Below are 26,951 nucleotides of genomic sequence, written 5' to 3' on the forward strand. Positions count from 1 at the left end.
GGCACTGGAGTTTACTTAGTAGGAAAATGATATGGTTTGACCTATACTTTAGAAGATTAATTTGATAGCTGAGTAGAAGATAGACTGATGTAGGGAGAGAGATATCAGGGAGACCAACCGGCAGGATATTGCAATAATCCAGGTATGGGGATGATGAAGGTCTGTACTAGAGTGGTGACAGTGCCAGAGGAGAGAAAGGGGCATATATGAGAGATATTAAGGTAAAATTAACACAACTTCCAATAGATTAGATATAGAGGGTAGTGAGGAAGAGAGAGGAGTTGATTATGAAGTTGGGTGGCTGACTCGAAAGGATGGCCTTGAAAGTAATAGAGAAATTCAGAATGGGGAAGGGTTTGAGGAAAAAAATAATAAGGTCAGTTTGGGACATGTTAAATTTAAAGTTTGAGATAACTGAAAGGCAGTTGGAGAGATGGGCTTGGAGATCAAGAAAGAAGGTAGACAATGAGATGATTCAAACCAGTTCCAGTTGTTTAGTAATGAAGAGAATCAGCTACACCCAGAGAGGGAACTATGGGAAATGAGGGTGGACCACAACATAGCATTTACACTCTTTGTTATTGTTTGCTTGCATTTTTGTTTTCCTTGTCGAGTTTTTTTCTTTCTTTCTAGATCCAGTTTTTCTTTTCTTTCTTTCTTTTTTTTCTTTTTTCTTTTATTTTTTATTATAGCTTTTATATACAAAACATATGTATGAGTGATTTTTCAACAATGACCTTTGCAAAACCTTCTGTTCCAATTTTTCCCCTCCTTCCCCCAACCTCCTCCCCTAGATGGCAGGTAGTCCCATACATGTTAAATATAACAATCCTCTTTAAGCTCATCTAACTAACACTTTAAAGGCACCATAGGTCAATACTATAATAGGACTTCTTTTATTAGGCTGTTATATTGTTCAAATTGTAGCCAAAAGAATTCAAAAATCTTAAATTGACTCTGTGAGGCACATAAATCTAGCAACTTTCTGATTCCCATCACACATCTGAAGCTATTCTCTGCTAACTGAAAAACCTAATCTAGATCGGATTTTTCTTGTGCCCCAAGATAACTATAAATATATATATATATATATTGGATTTAACATATACTTTTACATATTTAACATATATTAGACTACTTACCATCTAGGGGAGAGGGTGGGGGGAAGGAGCGGAAAAATTGGAACAAAAGGTTTTGCAAGGGTCAATATTGAAAAATTACCTATGCAAATGTTTTGTAAATAAAATGCATTAATAATAATAATAAAAGTTAGGACTAGATAAGTATTATCAGTAAAGAGATAATAATTGAATTCCATGGGAGCTGATGAGATCACCAAGGGAGGCATTGTGGAGGAAGAAAAAGGCCCATCCACAAAGCCTTTGAAGATATACATATTTAAGAGGTGTGACCTAGAATTAGGAAAGGAGACTAAGAAGTAGTCAAATAGGCAGGTAAAGAGCAAAGGCATAGATTGTGTCATAGATTCCTAAAGAGGGGAGATAATTAAAGGGGCAGAGAAAAAGCAGGGATTCATCTGAGCTCTCCCTCAAATCTCTTTAAATAATGATGCTAAACAAATTCTAGAATGGCAGAACCCACAAAAAGACAATGAAACAAATTTCCAGCTTAAGACAACTTAGAAGGTCAGCAAGAAAGGTCTTTTGTACCAGGGTGAGAAAGGAATGCAGCCCAAACTAGACTCCAGCAAATCAGAAGCAGGTCTTGTTTTGACAAAATCAGTGGCAGCAGTGGCAGCTTCTAAACAGCTCCGTCATATGGATCAGATGAAGGGTCAGAACCAGGTTTACAGAGATCTCAAAATGAAACTCTCAGGAATATACTGTATAACCAGAAAGAAATACTTGAAATATTGTAGAGTCACAGTTGGGGTAACACAAGATTTAGCAGTTTGTACATTAAAAAAATTGGAGGTCTTGGAATATGATATTCTGGAAAGCAAACTAGTTAGAATTACAAGAAAGAATCACTTACCCAGGAAAACTGAGGACTTCTAAGCATACCTGAAGAAAATCACAAAGTTGAATAGAAAATTTAACTTTCAAAAACAAGATGCAAAAAAACCCCATAAAAAGATAAATAGGAAAGAGTTTATATAATTCCTAAAAACTTTCTCATTATTAGGACAGTTAGAGGGATTTTACATAGTCAGGAAACAGAGGTGTGAGTTGAATATGATGATGTATTCTAAAATAAATCTAAAAAATAAAATTAAGTGATGAGAAAGAAGCGCATTGGCATAAGGGGAAAGGGAGAGTCAGAATGGGATAAATTATTTGATATAAAAGAGGTAAGAAAGAGATTTCAGAATGTAAAGGAACATGGGGAGAGGAGCATATAAACCCTATTCTTACTGGAATTGCTTCAAAGAGAAAATAATATACACAGTTGGATGTAGAAATTTAGCTTACAATATAGGAAAACAGGAAGGGAAGAGGACAGTGAAAGGGAGCTTGAAGAGAGCTGATAGAAGGAAGGACAGTTTTGAGAAGGTAAAGGTCAGAAGGAAAACATTTTTGAGAATGGAGAGGTGGAGGAGAGGGAAGGAGGGAGAAAAGGGGAGGAAGGGAGAGAGAGAGAGAGAGAGAGAGAGAGAGAGAGAGAGAGAGAGAGAGAGAGAGAGAGAGAGAGAGAGAGAGAGAGAGAGAGAGAGAGAGAGAGAGAGAGAGAGAGAGAGAGAGAGAGAGAGAGAGAGAGAGAGAATAGGGCAGAAGAAAATATATAGTTGGTTTTTAGTGTGAAAATTGTTTTTACTGTGATAAAGACTGTATTTCTCAAACAAATAGAAAATGGAATTAAATTTATAGAAATGAAAGCCATTCCTTATATATGATATGAAGATAGATAGGAACAGGCAGTTTTCAGAAAAAGTAATCAAAATGCTCTAAATCATTATTGATGAGAGAAATGCAAATTAAAACAACTGAGCTACTATCCTCTCAGGTTTTCTACCTGAGATGGGCAACACCTTTCCTTACCTGGTCACCACTACAACCCCTCGGACATCTCCGGATTACTTTGGCAGGATAGTCAGTCACCACACCCAAGGAAAGTTTCAAACTCTTTATTAGTATCACATCTTTCCCTCCTCCTCCTTTCTCTGTCCCCTGCTTATATCCCCTTTCCCTGTTGCCCCTAACAAAAGTACCACCATTTGAGGAGAGTGCTTTTCCATTACCAGCACATACTCAATTGCATGACTGCTCCGTGTTTCCTTGATCATTTGGTGGATAACTTTATCTGGCTTACTTGTCTGGCTTACCGGAAACTCGGGAATGCATATCAGCAGAATACATGTCCAGGGCATCTCTTGGACCCTCTTGGTATGTACTGTTTCTCATACGTCTCTCAACGATCAAAGGCAAGGTTGGGGTTTTATAAAGGACAGAGAGACAATCCATCATATCCTTATATGTGTATAGTAACCAGAGCATATTTAAAGTGTAATTATTCTGGGGGTCCAATAATTATCCTTTTTATTTAAAAATGTTAGATTCTTTTTTCCTTAGGGGAGAGCATAAGTTCTGCTTTTAGCTGGGTAACAAGCTTGCACAAAAAGTATAATAGTAGGCACAGAAAGCAAAGTAAACAGATTATTAAGAAACAGGAACAACAAAGACTGTTATCCCAGAAACCATCCATTGCAGTATTCCATGGAATTGGTGTTCAAACCAATCAACTAGATCACTGGATGAGTCTTGGGAGAGAAAAAAGATTTTTGCTATATTTTCAATCTCTATGGTGAGGTGGGCTAACTGTTGGATTTCATTGGTCACATTAGCTACCAAGAGGGCTCCATGGAGATGTCTCTCATCATACTCCCAGGAGCCTACGAATGAGGAATAGGCACCGACCTTGAGGTTTCTGCCTCCTCCTTCTCCTCCTTCTGGACCTTTTCTTCTTCTCTGAGTAATTGGAGAGATTGGGTTGGTACCCAGGAGTTTGTCTCCCCTTCGGCCTGGTCATCTGGAACAAGAGTGTATCCTGGTCCCCATGCTATTATCCTCCCTGGTCCCAGCCACTTACCCTTTGGGGTTTTCCATATTACCTGTTTGTGGGAAGTGTGACCTACGGTCTGAAATGGGCCGGCTAAAGTAATGAAAGAATCATATGGCTGGTGTGGTGTTATTATGCGAAAATTGAAGGAAATTGAGTTGTCTTTGGGTAACTCTCTGCACTCCTTTGGCTTTCTTTCCTGGGGCTTCCAGCACTCCCCCTTTTGTTTAAAAATGAGGATTTTGATTGGTTGGTTGGCTCTCTCTACTATAGCCTGTCCTGTGGGGTTACAGGGGAGGCCAGTGACATGACAGATGCCAAATTCCTCCATAAAGGATGCAAATGCTTTAGAAATATAGGCAGGTCTGTTGTCTGTTTTAAGTTCATTTGGGGGCCTGTGGAAGCAATATAGTGGAGCATATGGGCAATGGCATGGTGGGTGGTCTCACCAGGCTGTATAGTAGCCCATATGAAGCCTGAGGAGGTGTCAACAGTGACATGGACACATTGTGTGTTCAAATGCGTAACATCCATCTGCCACAGCTGGTTGGGAAAGTCACCTTTTTTATTTACCGCTGCACCAGCTGGAGGGGGGCGGAATGGGGCACATGAGATGCAGAGTTTAACTATTTCTGCTGCTTGTGACTTTTTTATCCCATGAAACAGTCTAAGGGTTTGGGCCGAGAGGTGAAAGCGCTGGTGAGCTTTTTGAGTAAACTCTAAGGGATATGAGAGAATCAGCTACGCTGTTACTTCAAATATGGGACCCAGAGTGTCTCTGTGTGATGTAACATGAAAAATATATTTGTTGGGCTTCAAGCAATAAAGCGCAGATAGTAATATGTCGTGGCTCTATATATGCAGAAGGCAATCTTTAAATAGCTTGAGTGGCATATTGGCTGAGGGAAGTTTAGAATAGCTTGGGTTATAGCAAAAAATTCATTCTTTTGTGTGGAGGTGTAAGGGGTTTTTAGGACCCACTGTTGTTTTATTTGAGGGCACCAAATGTAGCTTTGCCATTCTTTGTGGAATCAGTAAACATCTGGGGGTCCTCTAAAGGAGTTTTAGGTATGGGGGATGGGCATTTCTATGGCAAATGTCACTACATGTTAGCAAGGGGGTAGGGCTTTATCAGCTGTAGGGGAGTCTGTAATAATAATTTGGCCCAAGGAAGACTATCTTGTGCTAAGATTTTCATCTCTTCTGGTTTCAGGGGACAACACAAAAGGGGTTCCCTTCCTGTTAGCCAGATTGCTCTCTGGCAACACTCTAGAATAAACGGGGCAGCATCTCCACTATCTATGTGATAACTTTCCCCCGCTTCTGGGGGTAAAGCCATTCTATGGGTTTGGTACTTTGATGCACTACTGCAAACATGGGTTTATCTGTCAAAATGGTTAGCTCCAGATGCCCCTCTATTATTCAGGCAACTGGGCATTGCAATTGGGATTGAATCTAAGTCATGGCCTCTTTTGCTGTGACCCTCCATTGTCTGGGGGAGATCAGCTCTGGGCCTCCTCTTAATCTCATACAAGGGTTGCATGAAGGACGGGAGGATGGGGGGTACAGTTCTAGACCATGCAACATACCTACAAATTTTTGGAAATCATTTAGGGTAGTTAAATTGTTCCATAAGCTATTTCAGTCTCTTCGAAGGCACAAACTCGACCACTTTCATTATCATTTTGAGTGGTGGAGGAGCTGCTGAGGGTTGTGAGAGATAGGAGTGGGGAGAGTATGAGGGAGGCAGGGTTGGATACAAGTAGTACAGGGGGCCAGGAGTGGACCTAGGGGTTGCTTTTTTGCTGGCATTAGGTCCTTTGCCTGATCGTCTTTATCCTGTTCATCCAACAAGTCCCCAGTCTGGCAGATTACTGCACATTTAAGGGGTGCTTTCTCTGAACCTAGTAATGCTTTTACAATCCTATAGAAGATGAAATCCTAGTCTACTAGCATCCCTGGGGAGGTTTCCTCATACGAAGTCATCTGATTCCCCACCGTCTCCCATTTCTTTGGGTCCAGCCCAGTAAATTCTAGCCCTTGGTAAGGATGTTCTGTACAAACCTTCTACATTGTTTTAATTCTGGTTTCAAACCCTGCTGCTTTGCCAATTTGTATACCTGTCTTGTATATACTTCTCCCATGCCTCCCATGGGAGGCTAGTAATGCCTCCCATCCTGAGAGCTATTTCATACCCCTGGCTTCCAAGCCACTCCTCTCTTTTAAGAAAGCAGCTATGCTGCCCTTCCCTGGAGTAGCAGAGGAGAGGGCCTCAACCTGCTGGTGCTCTCTACCCCTTTTCTCCGGTCCCTGTTCAGGTGCCAACTCGCAGGTTTCTACCGGAGATAAACAGCACCTTTCCTTACCTGGTCACCACTGACTCTTCGGACATCTCTGGATTACTTTGGCAGGATAGTCAGTCATCACACCTGAGGAAAGTTTCAATCTCTTCATTAGTATCACATTTCTATCTCCTCCTCCCTTTTTCTGTCCTGTCCCCTGCTTATCTCCCCTTTCCCTTTTGCCTCTTCGTTGCCCTAACAACAGTACCACTATTTGAGGGGAGTGCTTTCCCATTACTGGCACATATTTGATGCATGACTGCTCTGTCTTTCCTTGATTACTTATACATTTAGTAGATAACTTTAAGCCAAACTTGTCTGGAGGACAAAAACTTGAAACTCGGGAATGCATATCAGCAGAATACAGCAGAGGTCCAGGGCATCTCTTGGACCCTCTTGGTATGTACTGTTTCTAGGCAATGATAAAAGGCAAGGTTGGGGTTTTATAAAGGGCAGAGAGACAATCCATCATACCCTTATATGTTTATAGTAACCAAAATAGTTAAAGTGTAATTATTTTGAGGGTCCAACACTATCCCAAATCAAATCTAACAGATTTTGGCAGAATTTGACAGAAAAGGGAAATAACATGGTGGAAGGGAAGTGGGAAAATTAAAACACTACTGTATTATTGGTTAAATTGGTTACAGATTTAACCATTCTGGAGAGCAATTTGGAACTTTGCCCAAAGGGCTATAAAACCTTTGACCAGGCCTATATCCCAAAGAGATAAAAGACAAAAAGGAATACATTTTTATCCTATGTGTATAAAAATATTTAGAGCAACTCTTTTAGTGGTAGCAAAGATAATGCCCTTTAGTTGGGAATGGCTGAAAAGTTGTTGTATATGAAGATGATGGAATATTATTTTGTTTAAAGAAATATATTCTCAGAAAAACTTGGACTTAACATGAATTGATGCAAAGTAAAATGAGCAGAACCAGAACACTGTACACAGTAACAACAATATTGTAATGAATAATTTATTCTCAGAAATACAATGATCCAAGACAATTCTGTCGTATTTATGATACTATCCATCTCCAGAGAAAGAACTAGTAGAGCCTGAACACAAATCAAAAATAGTTTTCCTTTACTTGATTTTTCTTGGATTTTTTTTGGTCTGTGTTGCCTTTCATAGAATGACTTACATGGAAATATGATGTGTATGATTACATGTGTATAACCTATGACAAATTGCTTGCCTTAATGATAGGCATGCTGGGGATGGAGGGAGAGACTTTGAAAGTCAAATTTTATGGAAAAAAAGAATATTAACATTGTTTTTACATCTAATTGGGAAAAACAAAATATTCAGTAAGATTAAAAAACAAAACAAAACAAAACAGAGAAGTTGCACCAAGAGAAGAAATTATCAAGGAGAAGAAAATGATTAAGGGTTAAAGGTTGTAGTCAAGGAGGATAAAGACTGAAAAAAGTCATTACATTTGGCAATCAAAAGATCAATAAAAAAAAGCATATTTATGATCAGATCTTTAAAACTTACCTCTGTAAGCCTCAATTTCCTCGTGTATAAGATGATTAAGTTAGTTCCTTCCAGCTCTACATGTATGGTCAAATAATAAATTGTGGAGTTTTTTGGTCCTAAAACCGTTCCAGAAATGTTAAATTAAATTTTCTCATGATTATTCTTTCTCCAGAGTCTATAAATCATTTTTTTCTATTAAGAAGTAACTAAGTGGCACAGTGGATATAGTGCTGGACCTGAAGTCAGGGAGCCTAGAGTTTAATTATTAGCTGAGTGATGCTCACAAGTCACTTAAACGCTATCTCAATTTTTTTCATCTTTAAAATGGGAAATCATAATAGCACCGACTTGTCATCATTGCTATGAGGATAAAAATAAGACATTAGTAAAGTTCTGTGCAAATTTAAAAATGCTTTATAAATGCTTATTTTAGCAGAATCAGGGCTAAGTGTTCTAGGAAGAATTTATTAACCAAAAACATTACTTTTATATCCAGACTGGAATAACAATAACGATGATAACAACTGTTGGAATCTTTACAAACTGCTAACTAATTAGAGTTGATCTAATCTTACAAGAAGATGTTTTGGGCAGAACCTGAAACAAGGTACTAAGTAGAACTAATTAATATAAGGCTTGTGTTCACACCTTTACTCATTGGAGTTCACAAGTATGCCAGCTTCACAAAGTAAACTTTCTAACTTCAAGGGAGTTCACACCTCCCTTAAAGCTCTTTGGGCCAGAGAGCACTATGGGAGAAAACCTATAATCCCATTCTCTCAGAAGATTCACATATAAGGCGAGAGAGCTATTCCAGAATACACTTTTTCCACTTGGCTGGCTGGTCGCAGAGGAGAGTTCAGCTGGACTGGAGAGGAGCGACTCTGGTGCAGACAGAGAGCACTTTGCGGAATTACGCCAGAAGCCCTCTCTCCGAGGCAAGGCAGAATATATTCCACTTGGCTGGCTGGTGGCAGACTAAGAGTTTTCAAAGGATAAAGCTATGAGTGAGAGTTCAGTGGACAACCAGATCCATCTTCATCTCCCACCACTGTAGTTGGTGGCTGGGCTCCTGCATGCCCCCCACTGAGACCAAGCTGGTCAGAAAGACTCACCAGAAAGCTAGCCGAGCCCCAAGAGAAGGAACAAGAGATTCATCTCTGTGCTGGTTGGAGGCTGAAGAAAGCAGAGGCAGAGGCTAACGGACAGGACCTTTGGATTTGGAGATATTCGGAGGGCCCTAAGCTAAACCGGCTGTGTTTTTGAGAAGAACAAGAACTCCAACATTTGAACTCATAACAACAATAATAATTCAATGAACATTTATTAAACCCTGTGCCAGGCACTGGGAATACAAAGACATACATGACTTTTATTTGGTATCTTAAAGTTTGGAAGGCACTATATACAAATCACCTCATTTTAATCTCACCCTAACACAGCAAGACAAGTGCTACAAATATTGTCTACATTCCACAGGTGAGAAAAATTCAGTTTCAAAGGGGTTGTCACTTGTCTTATAATACATAAGGTTATATGAAAATCTAGAATTAGAAAGGACTGTCTGATTTTACAGACATGAAGACTAAGGGAGGTTACCTAATTTGTTCATGGACATGTAAGTGTAGTATCATTGATGCAAAGTGAAGTGAGCAGAACCAGGAGAACATTATATACAGTAACAGCAAAATTGTATGATGATCAACTTTAGTTACTTTTGATCAAGACAATGATCTAAGATAATTCCAAAGAACTCATGATGAGAAATGCTATCCATTTTTAGAAAGAAAACTGATGAACTGAGTGTAGATTGAAGCACATTTGTTTCTTTCTTTTTTTTGCCTTTTTTTGGTTTTGTATGATTTCATATGCATAATAGAAATCATATTTCTTGCCTTATCTATGGGTAGGGGAGAGGTGGCAGGTGGGAGAGATTTGGAACTGAAAATAAAAATTTAAAAGAAAAACAAAAACAAAAAATGAAGCCAAGATCATGTCTTAGGAAGCCAGGTTCTGTATTGTGGTGCCACCATATTTGAATTATTTTTGTTGTTGCTCTTAATATTTTCTCCTTGACCTGAAAATTTTGGTACTTGGCTATGATATTCTTGTAGGTTTTCCTCATAGGATCTTTTTTAGGTTCCTAGCCTTATTTAGTAATTTCCCTTAATCTTTACATCTTCCTTGTTCATACTTATTAGCCACTACTAATATTCATTATAGATCTTTATGATTTACATTTTTATAATGCTTTAAGGTTTTATCCCATAATTGTATATTAGTTTGAATGTTGTCTCCTACATTAGAATGTGAACTACTTGAGGTAAGATGCTATTTTTCCCTTTCTTTGTATCTCTAGATTTAGCACATTGCCTGGCACATTATAGGTTGCTTGTTGACCTGACTTGACTTATTCACGCCACAAAAATTATTGTTTATATTTTGTTGGTGACTAAAATGAAGCATGTACCTGCTACATTTAATTTTTCTGATATTTTGTCTTTCAATAATAGTGGTGATATTTAAAATGGACTGCTTTTCAAGTTGCTTAAGTACATATAGTACCCTGAGCCTGGCCACTACTTCTTCTCTGGCATCAACTCCTCCCCCCCCCCCCAAAAAAAAAAAAAAAAAAAACAACCCAAAACATAAAAGTGCAGATAATTTTAACTTAAAGTTGCTTTCTATGAAAACACATAATTTATAGACAACTTATTTTTAGTGATATAAAAGCTGAATTCTTTACAAGGAATACAATTTTACAAATTTACAAGGAATACAAAAGAAAGGCTATTTTAAAAAAAATCAGATAAAACCCAAAGAAAAGGAAAGCAGATAATCATTCTTTCTGCTATTGTCTCAGAGCAGAAAGAAATGCTTATTTGAGTTGAATAGTCTCTGTAGACAGTCTAACTATGTTGATCATTTAAAGGAAAATAAAGAAATTTTTCAATGATACCATCCTAACTACATCCCCCAAAAGCAGTAGCAGCTCAGAAAACCATTGACTCCATTAAATTATTCTATAGAACACTAACTTTTTTTTTCTTTTTTGGGGCTACATTTATAATTTAAACTTCTTAAAGTCTTAGGGCTTTACAAATATCATCTCATTTTGTCACACCAATCTTGAAAGGAAGGTACTAGTATTATCCCCTTTTTATTTGTAATATTCATTTAAAATTTTTTTGACATCTGAATTCTTTCCCTCCTTCTTTCCCCCTCCTCACCCATTGAAAAGGCAAACAATAGGAAAATACAAGCCAAGTCATGTTATTGCACAAAAAGAGAAGAAAAAATATAGTGAAAAAACTGTTTCAATCTGCACTCAGAGATGATTAATTCTCTCTCAAGATGGATAACATTTTTATCCACAAGTCCTTTGGAACTGACAATTGTTACTAAGCATATGTACATTATTTTAAAAACTAATATGTTAAATACATACCAATGTAATGTTTAGTATTTTAAAGGAAGAGATACTGCATTATATTAAGAATCAAAGACTTTATCAGGGGAAAATTTTGTCAGAACTAGAAAATTTCAGTGATGGGAGAAATAAATACTAATGTTATTTTAGATATACACATCTGTCATGTATCAAAAATCATCTATGTCAGTTATTTGGAAAATAAATATTTTCACAGAAATAGTGCTATAAATGTTAAATTTCTAGCCTAATACACACACACACACACACACACACACACACAAATCTGAATTTAAATATAGGATGCAACAATCTTTTGCCAAATATTAAGTCCACAACTTCTCTTGCACTTCCTTTCTTAATTATATTCACACAGCCACTTTTCTAATTTAGGCCTTCATTACTTCTCATCTGGATTATAATAAATTCATAATTGCTCTCCTTGTCTCCTTGCATAATTGCAAACCATCATCCCTGTTATTCTAATTCAGCTGTGAAGAATGCCATAGAAAGAATTAGGGAAGAATGAAAGGAGTTCAAATATCGATAAAAGGCTCAATTCCAACTTTTTAAACTGATTATATTAATCCCTCCCTCTTCAGCAAAGGACCTTGTGTAACTTTCCTGAGAAAATTGATGCCATTTGTACTAAGCTTCATTTTCCTGTATTGTACTCAAAACTTCATTATTATTCTTCCTTTCTTTTCTCTAAATCTAAATAAACTAAGAGATGACCTTTATCAAAGTCATCCTTCAATTTTGCTTCCACTGTCCCTCTTTACTTCCAGCAATTTGCCCCATCTGATCACTATCCTATCTCCTTTAATTTCAATTGCTCCAGGTTTGTGCAAATATTCTAAGCTTACTTAAAAAAAACAAACAAACCTGGAAATAACTTCACGATTCTATTCCCTTAAACTATCTGATGTTTCACCTCTCTTTCACAAACTCAAAAGATCTGAACACTATCCATCACTTAAATGAAATTGTTTTATACCCATGTTATCAATGTTAACAATCTCTGAATTTATCTCTCCTCAGGAAATTGATGTTGGTAAAATTTCAGTGTAACTGAAATTGAAGTTTTATTTATTTTATTTTATTTTATTTTATTTTATTTATTTATTTTTTTTTTAATTTTATTTTATTTAGTAATAACTTTGTATTGACAGAATCCATGCCAGGATAATTTTTACACGACATTATCCCTCGCAATCACTTATGTTTCGTTTTTTCCCCTCCCTCCCCCCCCCCCAAGATGGCAAGCAGTCCTATATATGTTAAATATGTTGCAGTATATCCTAGATACAATACATATTTGCAGAACCAAACAGTTCTCCCGCTGCACAGGGAGAATTGGATTCAGAAGGTAAAAATAACTTGGGAAGAAAATCAAAAATGCAAATAGTTCACATTCATTTTCCCAGTATTCCTTCTTTGGGTGTAGCTGTTTCTGTCCATCATTTCTCCAATGAAACTCAGTTAAGTCTCTTTGTCAGAGAAATCCACTTCCCTCAGAATACATCCTCATACAATATCGTTGTCGAAGTGTATAATGATCTCCTGGTTCTGCTCATCTCACTTAGCATCAGTCCATGTAGGTCTCTCCAAGCCTCTCTGTATTCATCCTGCTGGTCATTCCTTACAGAGCAATAATATTCCATAACATTCATATACCACAATTTATCCAGCCATTCTCCAATTGATGGGCATCCATTCATTTTCCAGTTTCTAGCCACTACAAACAGGGCTGCTACAAACATTTTGGCACATACAGGTCCCCTTCCCTTTTTTAGTATCTCTTTGGGGTATAAGCCCAATAGAAACACTGCTGGATCAAAGGGTATGCACAGTTTGATAACTTTTTGGGCATAATTCCAGATCGCTCTCCAGAATGGCTGGATTCGTTCACAACTCCACCAACAATGCATCAGTATCCCCGTTTTCCCGCATCCCCTCCAACATTCATCATTATTTTTTCCTGTCATCTTAGCCAATCTGACAGGTGTGTAGTGATATCTCAGAGTTGTCTTAATTTGCATTTCTCTGATCAAAAGTGATTTGGAACACTCTTTCATGTGAGTGATAATAGTTTCAATTTCTTCATCTGAAAATTGTCTGTTCATATCCTTTGACCATTTATCAATTGGAGAATGGCTTGATTTTTTATAAATTTGAGTCAGTTCTCTATATATTTTGGAAATGAGGGCTTTATCAGAACCTTTAATTGTAAAGATGTTTTCCCAGTTTGTTACTTCCCTACTAATCTTGTTTGCATTCGTTCTGTTTGTACAAAGGCTTTTTAATTTGATATAATCAAAATTTTCTATTTTGTGATCGGTAATGGTCTCTAGTTCATCTTTGGTCACAAATTTCTTTCTCCTCCACAAGTCTGAGAGATAAACTATCCTATGTTCCTCTAATTTATTTATAATCTCGTTCTTTATGCCTAGGTCATGGACCCATTTTGATCTTATCTTGGTATGTGATGTTAAGTGTGGGTCCTTGCCTAATGAAATTGAAGTTTTAAAAAAAGGCAATGTCAGAAAAGGCATTTTGAGGCAGAACTACCTATATTTGAAACTTCAGAAGTTAGCTACTCTAAGCCATGTCTACTTTTCACAACTTCCCTTCCTTTTCTTTAAAATAAGAAATTCAAAGACTAATCTATTTTGCTTTTTAAAAATGATTTTTATACTTCTGAACCCATCAATTCTCTGAGAAACTCCAAATTTCTTCCACAATGTAGTAACAGCAGCAGTCCAGGTCATTTTGTAGGTATAGGTCCTCAAACTATCCTTCCAAATATTTACCTTATATCCAAATAATCATATCTTCATGTCTTTCAGAATCAATAAAATATCTTCTATAAATCAGTGGTCATAATATTTTTAATGTTGATAAAAGCCTGAAACAGCAACAAGCAAGATGATTTATTTTTAAATGTAAAAATGTATTTATTTATAACTTTTGAGAAGTTGATTCCATTCCTTCAAAAGTCTGTAATATGGACAAAATACCAAGAAAAATTAGCAAGTAGCTTATGCCCAAACAAAAATATACATCTGATGTATACAAACTTTAAAAAGCATATTACAGGCAGCATGAATGTAGATTACATTTAAAAATTTTTAAATGACATAGCTACAAACTTAAATTATGGCAAAACTCATAAAATAATTACATCTTTAATGAAATATATTTACATGTTCAGTCAGTGTCTTAGTTTTACAAGTTAAAAAAGGAGATGAATTTACAGATACCCTTGCTCATCAGACAAGTTAAAATATTGAATGGCCATGTGATTTAAAAAAATACAGCAAGAACTTCCATCACCATTTGTGTCTTAGTTTTTCTATGGTGTCTTATTAATAAGTACATTAACACTGTTATAAGAAAAAGAACTACTAAGGAAACAACAATTTAGCTACTGAAATTATACTAGATCCGCTAGTAAAATCAAGAAATGCAGCTAATTAAAAGGAGTTTGCTTCCTTACAAAGTAGAGAAAAGAAAGGCCTAATATGTATGGTGTCCCAAAAACCTTGGTGTTGTCTGAAGTCGATTAAAACTACACTAAGACTTTTAGGACATCTTGTGGATCTTAGCAGTAGTTATAACTTATAGTTGTAAGTTACACTTAGTTTTACTTCTCAGAGCACCCCTTTATTATAATACATAAAAACAATACAAGAGAAAACCAAATAAAATCTGTTATTTTATACAAGAACAAGTTTCTTCAAGATACTTATATTGATTCTTTTTAGGAACTCCCACATTATTTATTCAGCAAAGAATTTAGTCCTCTGGCCAAGTTTTTTATTTTATTATTCCAAACTCATCCAATATAGATTTAAAAAAATAACAGCTAGAAATTGGAAATACAATCTAAAGTAAACACTCCCTTTGCAGGAATATATAACTCTCAAGTGGAACACTTAAGCTCTATCCTCAATTTTGTGTTGATCATCATTAATGAAAAAATTTCCAATTCTGAGAGTGCTCATTTCTTTCACAGGCCTCATAACAATCCTGTTTAGCAATAATACCATGAACATAATATCTTAGCAATTTGATAGAAATGAATATTAGTGCTCTGGTTAAGGTTACTGAACACAGAAAACTTAAAAAAAACCTTCAGGAAATAGTGCCTTTTATAGCTGCTAAAAAAAAAAAAAAAGGCCTTATTATTTTCATGTTTTTATTTTTTAAAACAATATTAGCGCCATGCAAAGAAAATGAAATTGAAAGCTATTTCCAAAGAAACAAATTAAATCTACAGATATTAAATTGGTATACATAAATAAGAGCAGACAGTTTTTAATAATCACAGAATCTAAGAGTTGGAAGGGACCTCAGAGGCTATCCAATCCAAATGGTACCTGAATAAGAATCTTTACAACATATTCAGAAGCATGAGAGAATCATGATGAAATTAAACTTAATTCTGAATTTAGACAGATTTTATCACTCTTATTCTTTGCTACTTAACTTTTATCACATAATTTCTTCCTTACAAAAAAGGCTCAGAACAAACATATATATTCTATTTGATTTTAAACATTTGGTCATGACTGATAAAAAGGCCAGAAGATTTCTCCCTATCTATCTTGCTGATCTGCTTCAGATTTTTTTAACTCAGAGGCACTCAATTCTAAAACAGGGTTCACAAATCCAGAATATTCTGAATTACCATTGTTATCCATTTCAGCACTAACAAAATCATTTTCCCATTCCAGCCCATTGGAATCATCAGAAGCAGAGGTAGGATTACTTCCAGTTTTCTTGCTACTGTATTTTAATGCAGCCTGTAGAATATCCTCTTCGGTTTTGGAGCGTTCTCTCAATGGGACCATTCTATTCATTCCTATAATTTAAAAAAGAAGTTTAAAGAAATAACGTACTAGAAACAAAACAAGAGCCCATAAATTGAAGGAACTACTAAACATATGATATGTAAATGCAATAGAACACTGGGAACTGCAAAGTGTACCATAAAGTGAAATAAACAGAATCAGGAGAACCATTTTTATAATAACTACAATACTGTAAATAAAAAACTGGGAGGAAAAAGGGAGATAGAGATATTTTTAAAAAGTAAAGAGTTATCAACAAAATATTTTTTTAAAATGCACAATAGTCCTGAGGGAGTTAGAGATTAACAAAAAAGGATAGTTTTAGAATTAATGTGATGAACTGGTCTGCCAAGTTTGAAGTAACAAAAAAAAGGATTCTAATGCTGTAATTATTATGTTTAAAAAAAAATTCTGATGCCACTGACAAAAATTCTTGATTTTTATTTTAAAAAAGGAATGATTTATAAACTATGCAGACTAATAAACAAACTTTGCACTTGATTATATTTAAATATGTGAAATGTATCTCATACATAAAATGTAGCTTCTCCCTCCCTCTTATTAAGTAAAAAGCATTTATTAAGACTAACTATATACTAGGTAATATGTTACAATGCTAGGGGTACAAGGTAAAAAAAAAAAAAACAACACAAAACAATCCTTACTTAAAAGAGGATCCTATTTCCAATTATATAGCATTTATTTCTTTTTACATGATTATAGTGTGAATTTCTTTACCTCTTTATTATTTCACAAAGGTATATTTCCTCATACTCCTTAGTTGCATTATAATATGTGCAAATATACCACAATCTGTTTAGTTTGCTCCCTATTGTTGGGCATCTAATTTTCTTCTTTTAATTACAAATAAGAAACAACTTGGAAGAATATTTATTTGTGTGTGTTTTATTTACAACATTTGAGGACATATTCTCATAAATGGAATTCTGGAGTCAAAGGATGACTATATATTAAAGGGCTAGATTTCAAAAAGATTCTAAATTTGCAAAGTCACCAACCAGAAATGATTACAACTGTTTCTCCACAATTTTGCCATAACTGAGTTTTGCTGTTTTTAATTCTGATATATGAAGTTGTATCAAAAGTTGGTTTAATTTATATCCCTTTAATTATTAATGGGGTTATATATTTTTTCCAAGTAATTATTAACACTGTGGTTTTGTGCATTAAAAACAAAAAAAATTTAAAAAAGAAAAAAAAGAAAATCATCTATCTTTTTAATCTTTTATCTATTTATCAACTGTGCCTAGAAGTTACCCTTTTATTTTTTAATAGTTCTTCACATATTTTAGATGCCAGATTTTTTTATCTATCATCTTTACCATAAATGTTTTTCAATGTTTTTTCTTTTAATTATAATGTTTCTGTTGATAATTCCTTCTATTTGTTGAATATAAAAGTAATTTCCCTTCTTCTTTACAATAAATGTTATACTATTTTTTCCCATAGTTTTTATAATTGCTTTTTATGTCTATCATCTAGCTTTAATTCAATAGTATATAGAGTATGAGTATGGATCTAGTTTCTCACCAAATAGGGAGTGTTGATAATTGTTTTGGAGCATTTTAAAGTCTAGAAATACAAGATTAGCATTTTTAAAAAAATAATGCTCTTCTTTTATTCATATCTATTTGTTTTTCCATACACAATCATAATTATTTTCTAGTTCTAACAGTAATACTTATTGGTATTTTGATAGTAACATAATTAGTCATTTTTACTATATTAATTCAACCCACTTGAACACAGTAAATATCCCTTATCGTTATTTAGGTTCTCCTTTATTTTGGTCATTACAACTTCTGAATTATTCTTAACACAGATCCTCATAATCTTAAAGTGAGTAATTCCCAAATATTTGAAGAAACCCCCAGAGCAGCAATAGCTTGGGAAAAGAAAATCCTACCAGTTGGATCTACTGCTGAGTAAAAAGACTCAGGAAGTATTAAACAAATTATGGAAAAGGAAAAGAATGGAACAACTAAAAGATGGAAAATTTGTTTAAAACCAATTATGTTATTTTATTTGTCCTGCTAATCCTGTTTTTTAGTGTTTTATAACCACTATTTAGGGAACTGGATATTTCAATTTTGCTTTAAGTAAAGGAAGCTCAGCTAAGACAATGTGGCTATCACTTATAAAAGTTGTAAGATTGTTAATGGAGTTATTTGAAGTTATTGTTATAATGTAAAAACCTAAAACTGATAATTACTGTGTTTGGAAGGTTGGGGATGAGGTGAAAGTTTTATTGGATTGATTTTGCTTATATACAGTACCTATTCCCCTCTTCACAGAGTACCTGTTCACCTCTTCACTCTTTAGGGGAGGTGTGAAAGAGCAAAGTCAACACCAGCCCTAAAGACAAATGAGGTGGGCAGTCAGGGGCAGCAGGCTCAAATGAGTCCAACACATGGACTACCTCTGAGGTTTCAGATCATTCTGGGATTCTCTCCAGCTTTGTGCCAGTTTTCTGCATTTCTTTGGTATCCTGCTATCTACACCAATTGGAGGATCCAGAATTCTTCAACCAAATCCTACCCTCTACCTTAATCAAAGGGCAAGCTAATTGTACCAAAGAAAGTAGTAGGGAACTTCATTATGATTATATGAGTTGTTTAATAGTTATAATGGGTTACTTACTTAGGGGCTGTCTGGAGGCAGCTGTAAGACAAGTGGATTCCCACAAAGATACTCCCAAAGTCCCATGGTAATTAGAGAAATCAAAGGGAAGAAGAGCTGCAAAGCATCATTACATATATCACGGGGCCTGTGGATCAGATCTCGGGCAACATGCTAACATCCTTAGATAAATACTAGACACCCAAGATTATGTGATTGACACAGTCAAAGTTATGTTCTGGTTACTGTATACTTGTTATATCTTGCTATAATTTGTACATGGTTACATATTTTGTTATGACTTTCAATCATATAGGAGGGACCCATAAGGCTGTGTGCTGATCAGTTTGAGTAAATTCCCAGATAAACGCAAGTTTTTTTGCTAGATACAGTGTCCTTATAATAGTTCCCTTCCCTACCTTTAACCCTGCTTTGGAATGGCTTTCACAGTCAGGACCCACAAATTGTAATTGCATTTCCTTTTTATGTTATTTGTTGACCTTTACTAAAAGCAAATAAAGATGTGAAAGATTTTTGTGGGTTAATTTTGTATCCCTTAACTTTGCTAAAATTTTATCACTATTAATCTTTTGTCTAAAGCTAGTATATGATTTGTATCTGATGAGAAGAAACTTTGGAGTGAGTGATGAATCTGAAAAAAATCTGCAATTAAAAAAATAAAATCCAATTATTCTAATCAAATCAAGTATTTTGATATAAAACAGTACTGATAGCTAGCTTTAAAGTTTGTAAATGCAAACTTAATTTGATCTTCACAACAACCCCCAGGGGATGGGAGGGAGAAGTGCTATTATTTTCATTATTTTACAGATGAGGGAACTGAGGTTGAGAAAAATTAAGTGCACACAGTCATTAAATGTCTGAAGCTGGATTTGAACTCAAGTCTTTCTGATTCCAAGTCCAGTGTTCTATCAAATGTGCCACCTAACTGTGAGTTCAGGGAAGAAAACATCTTCCACATTATTGGTGACAAGTATAAGAGCTATATCCTTAGGGTCTAATTCCAAGTACAGACTGGTTCATTTGGTCAGAGATCATGATTTCTTTGAACAGAACAAAACTCCTAACCAAAATATTTCTGTACCAGGTTGACAGTAAGGGAGACTCAAGTATATAACAAAGATGCTCTATTCTAAAGGAACTACTAGTATACTTACATTATGAATTTATTATCAATGAATTCAATTATTTAAGTTAAATGCACACAAAGCAGATTAATAACAGAACTCCAATAGTAACATAATTTGTTAATTTTAAAAGATTCCATATTTTGAAGGTTCCCATACTTGAGTATCTTAAGTACAAACAACTTTAGGGAAAGGAATTTCAAAAAATTTATATACTTATAAGCTAGGGTGTCAATTTTGGTGAATTTTTTCAATATAAATAAAACTTGAGGAAAATGTACTCAAGGAAAATATTGCAAAATGCATACTATCATATTCTTTCTTTTGGTCAAATGTCTACGGTACTTTCCATTACTAATATTCTGTAACTAAGTTCTTCATGTTTCATACTTATCTATGTTTCCTTGCTTGTAAAGAATTTTTTAAAAAATAATTTGAGACTTCATAGTTGTTGTTTTTCCCTGAGGCAATTGGAGTTAAGTTATTCACCCAGGGTCATACAGCTAGAAGTGTTAAGTATCTGAAGGTAAATTTGAATTCAGGTCTTTCTGACTTCAGGGTTGGTGCTCTATCCATTGTGGCGCCTAGCTGCCCTTTCTTCATGTTTTCTTAATGAATCTTATTTAAAACATTCAAATATTAACTGTCATAAAGTATAGACACTACATCAAAAATATTTCTCAAAAAAAAAAAAAAAACAAAAACCTAAAATTGGATCTTATGCAGCAGTCAACTACAAAATAAGTTTAAAAACAATTAAACTATTTTTAAACTTACCAACTGGCAAAAATAGAGCAAACTCTTAATTTCTGAATATCAATAAGATCATGTTATCCACAAGTGGGCAGTAGTTAGTCACGATTAGAAAATTAATAGAAATCTACTTTGATCCACTTTTCTGGCCATAAGAAATTATTTTAAAATCTTACAAACTATACTGCAATCAGCAATAAAATTAAATAGAAAATTTCTGGGAAATCCCAATTCTAGGTATATATTTAAAGGAAGTAAAAAACAAAAAGGTACCATTTAGAACAAATTATTCAGAGGCAGCACTTTTTGTGGCAGAAAAAACAAAAGAAAATCAAAACAAAAAACTCCCAACAACCAGAAACAACATGTATGTTCTTTAAATTGGAAATGCAAGAACAATTGTAGCATATAAAAATAATCAAATATTGTTACATTGTAAGAAATGACTAATATGGGGAAATCAAGGAAACATGGAAAGACATATCAAGTGAATAAAATAAAGAATAAAATAGGCCAGAACCAAGAAAACAATAAAAAGATTACAATAATAGAAATTTTATTTAAAAAGCCCACTAAAGAAAAATCAAATGCTATATAACTATCTCGACATGGGAGGAAAATGAGGAAACACACACACACACACACACACACACACACACACACACACACACACGCCCCTTTCTATTCTTTGGGGAGAGAAGGGAGCAAACAGCATAGAAATATGTTTAAGAATGCTGTATGTGTTTTAGGTTGTAGTCACTGTTTGGTCCTTTTCAGATATTTTTTATTTGGATAGTTAAGTGAAAGCTTTTCTAGATGGGAAGAATATATAGAAATAACCAATGCATGAACAAAAGGCATTAGTAAAACTTGACAGAAGAAAATTCTAATAATTTTTAAAAAATATGAAATTGTGAATTATTAAAATATTACCTTCTTCATCTTCCCACTCTAAATCTAGGGATGTGCTGTCATCATTTCCACTCGTTGATTTGGTTTTGGTCATTAAGTCACAACTACTTTCTGTGTTTGGGGTCAAAACTGTGGCCTCTGATGAAAGCCCTAGGTCAAACACCAAAACAATTAAAAACCATCATCCCTAACCATTCTGACCACAATAAAAACCACCATGGCATTAACTATCCACTTAAAAAAAAAAAAGGCATTTTAGAGTTCAGAAAATGTTTTTTTTAACAATACCTACAAAGTGGTGCAAGTGTTGTTAAGGCTCAAAGGTAAAACAATCTCTCTATAATCATGACTTCCAAGTGGCACTTGGCCCTCTTGCTATGAATTCAATTTTTTCTACAATATCACAATGGTTCTCTTCAAATGTAGTAATTTAGTTTATAGTTTCATCCTGTTTATATTATGATTCCTCTTTTAACGACTACTTATCTCAGAATTTGAAAACTAGACAAATTTTATCATTCAATCCAAATTATAAATAAGAACAGTGAGATGATGAAGAAATCTGCCCAAATAGCTAGTTAGTGGCAGATCTCCTCTCTTCCACAATCTCATCATTACTAGTTATACTTGATGGCTATTAAAAAAAAAAAACAAACATTTTTTGGTCTGAAGTTCCTAAGGTTTGCCTGTGATAAGTCATCTCTGCTCTAGATACACTTCAATTCCATGGTATTTCTACTTCATGTTTCTCTAGAATTTCCATATTGGAAACTTCTATGTTGGATATTTCTAATGTGGAACCTTCCATGATCCATGATATTTCTATACTTGTAACTTGTATACTTGTATACATTGTAACATTAGAGATGGGAAATCAATTAGAAGGCCTAAATGACTACTTGAATTTTTTTTTATTTTTAAATTTATGCCCTGCCTCCCATACTACTAAACTATTCTGACACAAGGGGACAAAAGATGTAATTATCATATCCACTGATTAGAGCAATAAAGAGAATTTGTGCAATCTGTGCCAAGTTGGAGAGTAAGTAAGCTCTTTAGAAGACACTCCTCTTTCCTTTCTCCTGCTGAACCTGAGGCAATGATAGTTTTACCCCTTCCACTCCTGAAATCTTGTAATAATCTTCACCTTTAATCCTTCCCTTGTGTCCCTACAAGTTCCAGACCTAGGGCATCTCATATTAGGTCAATAAGCCTTCATGTGTGAAGTAAAACAAGTCCATGGTAAAGGTTCTTAACAATCCTGGTCTTAGCCTGCCTGACTTCTATGGAAACCTTTAAGACCCCAAACAATGAGCAAATGTACAATTCATTAAAGTCCTTTCAGGTAAGTTTTAGAAAGTTATATTTGACAAAAATTAGATAAATTTTCATTATCTGTTCTTCAAAATTTGTTTAACAGAAAAATCTAACAGTTTTAAAGAAAAATAACCTAAAACAAGAAAATTTTCATTTAGAAGCATAATGGAATGGATTTTTTAGATTGAAAAAGGTTTTTGACCTTATAAATTAAATTTATCAATTCAATAAATATTCACTAAGTACCTACAGTATCTCTACCACCGACAGATACTAGGGTACAAAAGAGAAAAATTATAATTTATGTCTCAAGGAGCTTACAATTTGAGGGGCAAGTACAAAGTATGATTGCAGCAAAGGAGATATATGGACAAGACACTATAGCAAAATTTAGAGAATGGAAGATTTAAAAACTAGCATCAGTGTTAAGCTATTTGAACTACTGATTTTGTACAACTGATGGATTAAAAAACCAAAAAGATTTGATTAGGCCAATAAGAAGCTAATAATAGGCTGACATTTACAGAAAAAAGGGTATTATATTTAAAGGAATATTATGTAATAAAAGAATTGCTATGAAGCAACTAGAAAGAAATTACCACAGACATATTAGTATTCAGGTTCATAGAAATTAAAACCAATGCAAGAGAAAGGAAGATCAGGGGATTTTACTGCTCAAAGAAATGAATCAAGTGGGTAGTTACTGTTCTTCTTAGTTCACTGTTGGCCCCGTTCATTTATTTGCATGTTAGGCCAGAGTATATCTTGAGGATTTCTAGGCTTCAGAGGACTGTGATCTAAGACCCCAGGTACAGGCCTAGAAAAGAGCTAATACATCTTAGCCTGGATTTTGTTAGCTAGGTCTAGGGATATGGCAATAGAACTATCAGCCGGCCTGCAGAAGGAAGTTTTTAGCCACTTGTTCATACTTTTCAGAATGGACCTGAGAAAGCTAGTTTGATGGTCCTGAAGAGATGATGTCTAGTGGAGTAGTACCATCATAACACATGGGTGGTCTTAGAGAAGTAAGGCTATGAGATGTCCTTCTTAGGGATATCCATGTGTTTGCTACATACATCCATGTATAATCTATTCGTATTGTTTTTCCCTCACCTTTTTTGGGAGGATGTACACTAGATTTATGAAAGGTAGCTAGGTATAGCATATCAGAGAGTGCTAAATTCAGAAAAAGGAGACCTGAGTTCAAAGCTCACTTAAACCACTTACTAATTTTGTGACCTTAGGCATGTCACTTAACCTCTCAGTTTTTCATCTGCAGAATCAAAGCTGGAGTAGGGAGCAAATGATATAATAAAAAAAAAAACAGTTTTGCACAACTTTAAGTGCTATGTAAATATTAGTTATTATTAATAGCTACTCTTATTTAGGAATGAGATGTTCTTATTACTTCTTTTCTTGTGATGATCTTTCATTAAATTTCTTTCCTTCAAATTACCTATATGGATCCACAGAGGATCTTGAAATCAGTTGTTTCTGGTTGTTCTGCAGATTCTATATCCTGGACATATAATTATCTGAAACTGCCTGTTTCACTTTTAACTATGGGGAGGAAGAACAGAGACCAGACAACTCTATAAAGAAATGAGAGCATGAAGGAAGCACCAAGGACAGAGCTACGTGAAGAGAAATGCTCTGATTTCTATTTCTGGGCTTTCAAAATCTAAGACATACTGGAAGAAAAAGTAGATTTAATTTCTGTATTCTGTAGCTTATTGATCTAGAGATAATTTCAGTATTTTATTTCTCCACAATCAGTAAATGTTGTGGGTGAAAAATAACCATTAGAATGTAAGCTCATTGAGGGCTTCTGCCTCTTTTTGTATCCTTACAACGTCTGGCACATGGTAGGCTCTTAATAAATGTTTACTGAGTGATTATATTTAGAGCTTAACAACCACAACTGGAAGCTTGATCAACAACTTACTCCTATGTGACTTTGACTTAAGTCAATTAATCTTTTCAGCTTTAATTTTATTAACTTTAAATTGAGAAAGACTGGATCCCATGAACTGATTTCTGAAGTCTCTTCCAGCTTTAAATCTTTGAGACAGAACATTCACTCCTGTCAAGTGTTAGATGGGAAGGACACTAACACATTCACTTGCCATCCTTAAACAGTTTCTATATCACCAAGTAGCCACAGTTACATAGTGTACTGGGAAAAATATGTCTTACAGATCATGTTGCCATTAACCTCTGGGAAAAGCACATCATATGCCAAGCACAGCTGCTAATTGATTATGTCCCACATCAGCAAGCCTGTCATGGGCTCCTGTATATTTCAGTCATAACACTGACAAGCAAGAATGGCTCTATGGGAAAATAAGGACAATGAAGGCACTGAAAATTATGCCATACAAGGATCAATGAATCAACAAGCATTTATTAAGCCCTTATTTATCAGATATGGTGCCAAGAATTGGGGAACATGATAGAAATGAAAAAGAAATTGCCTTCCTCTAGCCCAAAGGAACACAATTTGAAGGAACCGGTGTTACTTAGGCTAGAGAGAAAAAGAGCTGACTATTGAAAAGCTGTCAAGTGGAAAAGGGATTTTCTTCTTGGTCCTGGAGGATAGAACTAAGAACAACTGGTGGGAGTTATACAGAACAGATTTTTGTCTTGGTGTGAGAAAAATATTTAACAATATCAATTATCTAAAAGTGTGTGTATATATATATATGTATATATATATAGTGCCTTGAGAGGTAATAGATTCCCCACATTAGAGTTTGTCAAACAAAGATGGGATATTATGTGTTAGAGAAATGGATAAGACTCTTGTTTGAGTATGGGTTGGACAAGGTTGACCTCCGAGGTGAGGTCCCTTTTACCTCTTTACTGTGATCATATTCTTTACTTTCAGTCAGAGGAACTATGGGAGTTTGTGGTTTAAAAAAAAAAATCAGACCATGAATGAAAATTCTGGGCAGAAAAATCATAACCTGTCATTTAATGACAGAAATAAAAACATTATTTAACTACATAATCCATAGTAATACATTTAACAGGGATGATTTAAAAAAAAAATCTGGAAAAGCCAAAACATAGTTTGAGACCTTTTTTTTTTTTGCTTTATTAATATTTTAAGAAAGAGAAGAATGTTATAGTTTTAATAAGTGGAGAAGTACCTTTGCAACACTAAAACTACAAGACTTAAGTAAATCATATAGAAAACCTAGATTATAGGAAATGTTTTTCAGAAATAATGCTAGATGTGGCCTCATGTGGTAAGTAGGAAGAAGCTCTGAAACAAAGGAAAAATTCTTACAATATATAAGCTGGAGGTCTTAATCTAACATCCATGACTTAAATTTTACTTCTTAACTACTTCAATATAACTGGTTTCTTTTATAATTCTCTACATATTTTATTTTATGCATTTAAAAACATTCTTCTGGGGAGGGAGATTACCAAAAAGATCCAAAACACACACACACATACACATACACACACAAAACGAATTTAAGAATTCCTGAGAGACACAAATGAAGAATTAACTTTTTAAATAAATACAGCTTTCATTTTGCTTTTATTATATGCTTACTGTGTGGAAAATACTTGAGTTAGAAGCTGGAGAGGGTTGAGGAGTAGGGAAGGGAATATGTTCTAAAAAGACAGCTTTAGGAAAATCCCAGGGAGGAAATTTTGATCGTTTATTTGTGAAGTCTTTGACACATGAAATGTATTTTACATTGTGGTTGTATGATTAAAAATACTTACTACTACTACGAAAAACTTCATATTGTGACTTTGTATTTCTCAAATAATATTCAAAGTCTTCTTCTGCCCCTGAACTGTAATAAAACAAAACATTTTTTATATTTACAATAGATCCTATTTATTATTTGTCATTATTTGTGAAGAATAAGATTTATAAGTCAAGTTGTATTTCAAAAAGAGAGAATCTATTATATAATTAAAAGTTTGGGAATACAAGCAGATTTTTGCTCAGCCTTTTTAAATGAACAATAAACATTTATAGAACATATATCTAGGATTTCTTTTGCAAAAAGTAAGTTATTT

At 34.6% G+C, this 26,951-nt stretch overlaps 1 protein-coding gene across 4 annotated transcripts in view; it reads right to left on the reverse strand.

The window, feature by feature from the left end:
* Positions 1 to 14,210: 14,210 nt before the first annotated feature.
* AP1AR (adaptor related protein complex 1 associated regulatory protein) overlaps positions 14,211 to 26,951 on the reverse strand; it is a 43,031-nt gene continuing 30,290 nt past the window's right edge. For 3 of the 4 annotated variants that reach the window (XM_051967133.1, XM_051967132.1, XM_051967134.1), the window contains 3 exons: positions 26,649 to 26,722; positions 21,609 to 21,737; positions 14,211 to 16,145 (listed from right to left, as the gene is read on the reverse strand). In XM_051967133.1, coding sequence (XP_051823093.1) covers positions 15,880 to 16,145; positions 21,609 to 21,737; positions 26,649 to 26,722 — 469 coding nt within the window. In that variant the 3' untranslated portion in view covers positions 14,211 to 15,879. The remainder of the gene's footprint in view (positions 16,146 to 21,608; positions 21,738 to 26,648; positions 26,723 to 26,951) is intronic. The other variant, XM_051967135.1, reaches the window with a different exon arrangement.

Source organism: Antechinus flavipes, chromosome 6 (assembly GCF_016432865.1).
Source record: "Antechinus flavipes isolate AdamAnt ecotype Samford, QLD, Australia chromosome 6, AdamAnt_v2, whole genome shotgun sequence".
NCBI classification, from domain to species: domain Eukaryota; kingdom Metazoa; phylum Chordata; class Mammalia; order Dasyuromorphia; family Dasyuridae; genus Antechinus; species Antechinus flavipes.